This window comes from Lampris incognitus, chromosome 11, assembly GCF_029633865.1.
Source record: "Lampris incognitus isolate fLamInc1 chromosome 11, fLamInc1.hap2, whole genome shotgun sequence".
Lineage (NCBI taxonomy): Eukaryota > Metazoa > Chordata > Actinopteri > Lampriformes > Lampridae > Lampris > Lampris incognitus.
Window position 1 is genome coordinate 5,928,789 of NC_079221.1, and position 7,229 is coordinate 5,936,017.

General features: G+C 49.8%; 1 protein-coding gene across 1 annotated transcript in view; it reads left to right on the forward strand.

Annotated features, from left to right (window-relative positions):
- The window catches only part of hoxd3a (homeobox D3a), a 6,705-nt gene extending 5,124 nt beyond the window's left edge, over positions 1-1,581 (forward strand). The window contains exon 6 of the mRNA XM_056289821.1: positions 1,524-1,581. Coding sequence (XP_056145796.1) covers positions 1,524-1,581 — 58 coding nt within the window. The remainder of the gene's footprint in view (positions 1-1,523) is intronic.
- The last annotated feature ends 5,648 nt before the right edge of the window (positions 1,582-7,229 follow it).

The following is a 7,229-nucleotide window of genomic DNA, read 5'->3' on the forward strand; positions in this document are numbered from 1 at the left end:
AGAGGGAGAGAGAGGAGAGAGAGAGAGAGAGAGAGAGAGAGAGAGAGAGAGAGAGTAAAACAGAGTAAACACAGAGGGAGAGGGAGAGAGAGGGAGAAAGAGAGAGGGAGAGTAAAACAGAGAGAGAGAGAGAGAGAGAGAGAGAGAGAGAGAGAGAGAGAGAGAGAGAGGGAGGAGGAGAGAGAGAGAGAGAGAGGGGGGGAGAGAGAGAGGGGGAGGGAGGGGAGAGAGGGAGAGTAAAGACAGAGGGAGAGAGGAGAGGAGAGAGAGAGGAGAGAGAGAGAGAGAGAGAGAGAGGGAGGAGAGAGGGAGAGGAGAGAGAGGGGGGGAGGGAGAGAGAGAGGGAGAGTAAGAGGAGAGAGAGAGAGAGAGAGGAGAGAGAGAGAGAGAGAGGGAGAGAGAGGGAGAGAGAGAGAGAGAGCAGTAAAACAGAGAGGGAGAGAGAGAGAGGGAGGGTAAACACAGAGTAAGAGGGAGAGAACAGAGAGTAAAACAGAGAGAAGAGAGAGCGAGAGAGAGGGAGAGAAAGGGAGAGAGAGGGAGAGTAAAACACAGAGAGTAAAACAGAGAGGGGGAGAGAGAGAGAGGGAGAGAAAGGGAGAGAGAGGGAGAGTAAAACACAGAGAGTAAAACAGAGAGGGGGAGAGAGAGGGAGAGTAAAACAGAGAGGAGAGAGTAAAACACAGAGAGTAAAACAGAGAGAGAGAGAGAGAGAGAGAGAGAGAGAGAGAGAGAGAGAGAGAGAGAGAGAGAGGGAGAGGGAGAGGGAGAGAGGGAGAGTAAAACAGAGAGAGTAAAACAGAGAGGGTGGAGAGTAAAACACAGAGAGTAAAACAGAGAGGGAGAGAGGGAGAGGGAGAGGGAGAGGGAGAGAGGAGAGTAAAACACAGAGAGTAAACAGAGAGGGAGAGAGGGAGAGTAAACACAGAGAGTAAAACAGAGAGGGGAGAGGTAAAACACAGAGAGTAAAACAGAGAGGGGGAGAGTAAAACACAGAGAGTAAAACAGAGAGGTGGGAGAGTAAAACACAGAGAGTAAAACAGAGAGGGAGAGAGGGAGAGGGAGAGGGAGAGGAGGGAGAGAGGGAGAGGAAGAGAGGGAGAGGGAGAAGGAGGGAGAGAGAGGGAGAGAGGGAGAGAGCGCAGTTCATCCTTTATTGCTCCTGGAGAGCCGTTTCAAAGCTCATTAATCAAAAGCTCGTGGCTTTCAGCCTCCTCGCTGGTCTCCCTGCCTGTGAACAAAGCATCTGCATTCCGCGTCTCAAAGCGCGCGGGCCGCTCCGCGGACGAGCCCCGCGAGCCCCTCCGCTCGTCTGATATCTTCATATCAGAAACACGAGGAAGAAATGGCTCTGAAATCACACACAGACCCCATCTCCCCCTCCCCCCACCAACAATGCTCTTTATGAACGTTGGGGGGGGGGGGGACAAAAAAATAAAATAAAATAAAATAAAATAAAGTAAATAAAAAAGGAGGCCTAACTTCTTCAGTAATAGCCCTCAAATGTTGGGTTGTTCCATCAGAGGGCTGCTGCTGCTGCTGCACACTGACGCCTACAAATCATCCCGGGGCTCCAGTTGAATGGCGGCCATTAACCCCGGGTGAGCTTTTCCCTCTCATCTCTCTGACTCCGGGTCGGCATGACGGTGATACCTTTTGTCTGAGCGGCTACGTCAGGGGGGGGTGGAGGGGGGAGGGAGGGGGGAGGGGGCGTAACGGTCATGTTATTCTCTCTACGGAAGCAAATGGGCTGGCGAGGCAGGAGCGCACCAATGTGATGGATGTAATATTTTATCTCCCCCCCCCCTTTTTTTTAAAACGCCCCTTTGAAGTGTCGATTTGTGACGTCACCGCTATCTCTATGATGCAATTAGCGACAGTTAAGTTTTACTCCGGTTAGAAATTGATGAGGGGGGGGGGGGGAATCATGATCGCTTCTTTTACTATAGATGAACGCCTGTATTCCGCGCACGCGCGCACGCGCGCTCACATAAACAGTGCGGTTGGGTAGTAACCCCCAGTTTGGGGGATATAGGCGCTCCTCTATACGTATCATCGCAGACGCGCCAGTTCGTGTGAGATTCGTGCCTGGGCGTTTGAATGGCCCACGTGCCCTATTTCCTGCTAATATCGTCTGTTTTACGTCACGTCGTATGTTTATGAGACAAATCCTTGCTATCATATTCCAGAATAATCCAGTTGGCTCTGGGACGGACGATTCTATATGTGGATTTGATTTAAAGAAGAAAAAAGAAGCTAAATAATAAGAGTGGGCTCCCTATAATAAAGACTACAACGCACGCCAACGACACGTTTTATGGTACGGAACGTCAGTTGTGTTGGGTGCTGTGTTGTTTTCTCCGTTGGATGAAAGGAGACCCGACTGCGCATGCGCGGCAGTGGCTGCTATTTACACACGGGGCTATATGAATGAACCAGCCCCACGGTAGGTAATAACCAATAAGGGTGCTGGTTCACTCGTGAAATGAATATTTCTAAGGGTCCTACGGGGAGAATAATGGACTTCCAGAGCCCCCCCCCCACCAGACAGACAACATAATCACATTTGATTGGTTTTCACGTGTCATCGTCTTTGATGGAGAGACAGCGAGCAAAACGCCGCCGAGTGATGCGCAGCCCTCCGTTCTCAGGACCGCGTCGACTGGATTGTGACTGTGATTGTCAGCAGGAAGACGTGCTCCCAAGATGAAGGGGCAGAACCCCGAGGGGGGGTGTTGGGTTTTAGGAGACTGGGATTGGCACAAGTGAGGGAGGAGAGTGGAAACAAGACACACACGGACCCACCGTGCCCACACGCCATTAACCCACCCGGGCGCGGGTTTCGCCGCCACGCCAGCGACGCATCGCGATGACACGCGTCCGGCTGTCGGAACCTATCGCGATGACACGCCTCCGTTGTCGGAACCTATCGCGATGACACGCCTCCGTTGTCGGAACCTATCGCGATGACACGCCTCCGTTGCCGGAACCTATCGCGATGACACGCGGGCCGGGTGCGGAGCCGGAGTCCCGGGAGACTCGTCAAACTCGGGCTTTTCCCGGACGCGAGGGGTTGCGGAAAGGCGCGAGCGGACCGGAAGACCCGCTGGAAGCGCGTGCTCTCGTGCCCAATTCACCACGTCGCGGTACAGGTAAGAAGTCAAGCGATTGTTGGATTTTCACTACAACCGTCGGAGCAAAGGGGGTGGCGGGGTGGGGGTGGGGGTTCACAACAGAGCAGCGGACGGAATTGGGGGAGGAGGAGGAGGAGGGGGGGAGAAAGAAAGAAAGAAGAGGATTTTCTCTTCAACGGGAAGCTCGCTGAGAACCCAGAGGGACCAGTTTTACTTCCAACAGGGGAAGGAAACAGAAGAGAAGGCGGTGGGGGGGGGGGGGAGAGAAGGGGCGGGGGGCCTCGCACCGGTGGTCTTAACGAGCCGGGATGCTGTGCCCTCTTACGCGGTTCCCCGGTGCCGCGTCACACCGTCGCGCCTCTTCCATCGATGGAGACTCTCGTGGTCGTCAAGGAGCCAGCGGGGGGGTGGGGGGTGGGGATCTAGTGGAGCGTCTAGTGGAGCGTCTACTGGAGCATCTAGTGGGGCATCTAGTGGAGCATCTAGTGGGGCATCTAGTGGAGCATCTAGTGGGGCATCTAGTGGAGCATCTAGTGGAGCATCTAGTGGCGCGTCTTTACCACGTGTGAAGTTTGCACAAAAACAACCGCGAACTGTCAAAGTTTGTCCGTCGGTTGGGTTTCGAAGACTCGTCGGCGAGGCGTCACCTGCAAAGAAGGAAGCAACAAAACCAGAACTGATCCCGCATCGGAAACGGTGCGAGACCGGCTCTCCGGCTGGGCTTTGTATGTGTGCACTGTGATGAGGACCGAAGAGAAGGAAGCACCGCTTCTCTCCCTCCACCTGGACAGTTTCATAGGTTTTGCAGCGCTCAGCTGTGATTGGTTGCTCAATTTGGTGGCTGCTCTGCAATAAACATAAGCGATGCATTGAAAATGTGAAATCGGTGGTTTCTATTCCTTTATGTATCTGTTGTTGTTGTTGTCATTATTGTTTTATTGACGTTTGTTGGGGTTTAAGGTGGACCGTACTGAGCACATAAATGTGTATTATCCCATTAACAACGCAATGTTGCAACATCAAAACGGCCAAGAACAAGAGTGTTTCAGCAATTACACCGGTTGTGCTCTTCTACTGAGTCAAACAAACCCAAATAAAACGTCACATTTACCTTGCCCATGTCTCGTTTTAATGACGTCTCACTTGCCATTTCTTCTACACAGGGCTGCCCACACCAAGTCTCACACAGCTGCAGCATCAGTCTGGATAGCGGAGCCCTGTGTCAGCCCTCGAGCACTGCCTGTATGCTACGAACAGTTTCTGCAGAGCTCAAGACTTGAGACCCCAATAAATCTTTTTTTTTTTATCTGCCTGCTGAGCTACTGACAAGACCCTCAAGGTCTTTGCAGACTTGCTCGGTGCGACCCTTAAATAGACTTGACTTGGGTAAAGAAAACTGATCCACGTAATTTGCCTAGCGTTGGGGTGTTGGAAATATTGCTCGCACCTGCTAAGTGCAGCCAACATTGCTTTTGGCCCTCCATTTGTTTTGATTTAAGGCTCCCCAACATGCTTGTTGAGTCAGTGCCGCACATGTTAGAAACCTACTCGAGAAATAAAACGGATGCCGGTTTTGGTTCTGACAGATAACACTGTTTTTCTGAGACACGAAGCACATGTGGATTCCCAGGGGGGGCGTCATCGGCGTTTCAGATGTAGTTAAATGAATCAGGCTACTCCAGACTTCCTGCAAGTGTTTCAGTCATACGGCGCAGTTCGCTCGGGCAGTTTTGACTCCTCTGAACTGTGTCACATACACAATGTTGTGGATTATACTCTGCAAACAGCTTGCCAAACTGCAAACTGTACTCGACGCTGAATGAATTTAAATCATCCTGCAGCTGCCTTTAAATACTGGGTCTGCAATTGCTTTAAGAAAGAAATCCGGACTAATGTGCAGGGCTGCACATCAGTGCAGCCAACACACAAAACAGTATATGGGAGAACATGACTAATTTAGAGTTTGCATCCTCATATTGCATGCTCCCTCTCTCGGTTTTCCCCATAAGCATTGAATTTAAATCATCCTGCAGCTGCCTTTAAATACTTGCTCTGCATTGCTTTAAGAAAGAAATCCGGACTAATGTGCAGGGCTGCACATCAGTGCAGCCAACACACAAAACAGTATATGGGAGAACATGACTAATTTAGAGTTTGCATCCTCATATTGCATGCTCCCTCTCTCGGTTTTCCCTATAAGCATTGAAATTGGTGGCTAAACTAATCTTGACTCCCACTCTTCCCCTGCAACTCGCCTTCCTGGCTCAAGTGCGTTTCTGCAAAAGAGGAAGTAGTCCAAATGTGGTGCGCACTCATTACACACTGACAACAGAGCACAGAGCAGGGTCACGTGGGTAATTAAGTTTATCTTTTCAGGGAGAAGAAAATGAGGAGGCAAAAAGAAAGGGTGGGGGGAGGGGGGGGTCTGGAAGGTAGCAAGCACAGTGATGAAAACCCAACAATGACCAAAAAAGTAAACGGATGACTCTGAAATCTGGACCTTATGCTTCCTCTGAAAATGAGAAAAAACAATGATTCAACAACACCATGATAACTGCCGTCGGTTAAACAACTTCCCAACACTTATCATGTCATCAAAGCTAATGTGTTTTGATTTACTGTAGCTAACATCTCTTAGCGGTATCGATGCAATTGTAAGCATGACGAACGATTCACTTCCAAGCAGGTGTGAGTCGGCGGGAGTGACCGAATGGCTCATCTGCTTTGTACTCCAGTGAAAGATGGCTCACTGATGCGCAGAAACCATACGTTAAGTCATACATTACCCGCGCATCGACTGGTAGTCCATATATATATATAAAAAAAATTATAAGTGCCTTCCCCCCCTTTACCAGCATTCGTATGGATTTCTTTCATGGCATTTTCTGTGCAAAATTATGACTGAATAAATTGCATCTTCATTTATCTTTGAAAAACCCCCTCCTGTGCCGACTGCGATACTCGGCTCTCAGCGCTTTACATAATTGTATTAGTCCTCGGCCACACCGAGAAATTGATTGCCAAGGAAAATGAACCTGGCTCCGCTATAAATTACACCTATGGATCCTGAGAAATGTGATATTTTGTTTCAAATAGTACCTAATATAATTAGGGCTCTAATTCACGGCGCGCTACAAGTGCGCCTATTAACAGTAACGGGCTCTGGAATTTAATCTGTCCGCCGGATAAAGAATGATCCTGTGTGGTTTTCATTCGTAATGCCAGACACGTTATTTCAAGTAAAACAGCCTGTGACTTGTAGATATGAGAGATGGATCGTTGCGTGAATAACTATATGCATACGTTTTCTCTCCAAAGTTAACGGTCCGGCCCTGAGGTGGGGAGATCCAACAAGCTGTCCTATGTAACTTATCCGCTTGGAGTTTAGCTGCAGCGCTGGGACTCAAACCCAGAGGCCTTCGGGTGAGCCGCTTAGTTGGAGGTCTCACCTTTGCACAGTGAGCCCTGTAGATCTCTATCAGTGTAACGTATGTATGCGGTCGGCCTGGCTGTGAAGAGTGGAAATAATATACCGCTGAAGGCGTTTTATAGTATAGGCACAGCCTATAGAGGAATGTTGTGTGTGTGTGAAAACGCCATCCGATACCGAAAGACTTCACAGGATGGCTAATGTCACGAGAAATTATGAGAAATTCACATTTAATGGCCGCATCTGAAAGATGCTGTCGTCTTTTCGTGATGACCCGAGTCACAACAAACAGCTCGGTTTACGCATGTCATCGGTGGCGTGCGTCCCTTTCCCGTCATCGAGGAACGAGGAGATGGCGAACGTCTGCGCCCTTCCAAGGTCACAGTAGAAACGACGCATTTCACGTTGTACGATAGCGTGCGTGGTGTGCTGCAAAGCGATATCGCTGATATTTCTATGCAGTTGATAGTTGTAGGAGGGGCAACTGGCACCGAAGACTTGCCCGAAGCGTTTGCAGATAAGCTGTCTTTGCAGAGGCCTAATGTGAGGTTTCATTACACCGATCACAGTCATACGCTTACGTCCAAATTAAGCCCCTTGTTGAGTATGAGCGAGATTCAACGTGAATCTTGATGATTATTGAGACCAGACACATCATGCTCATG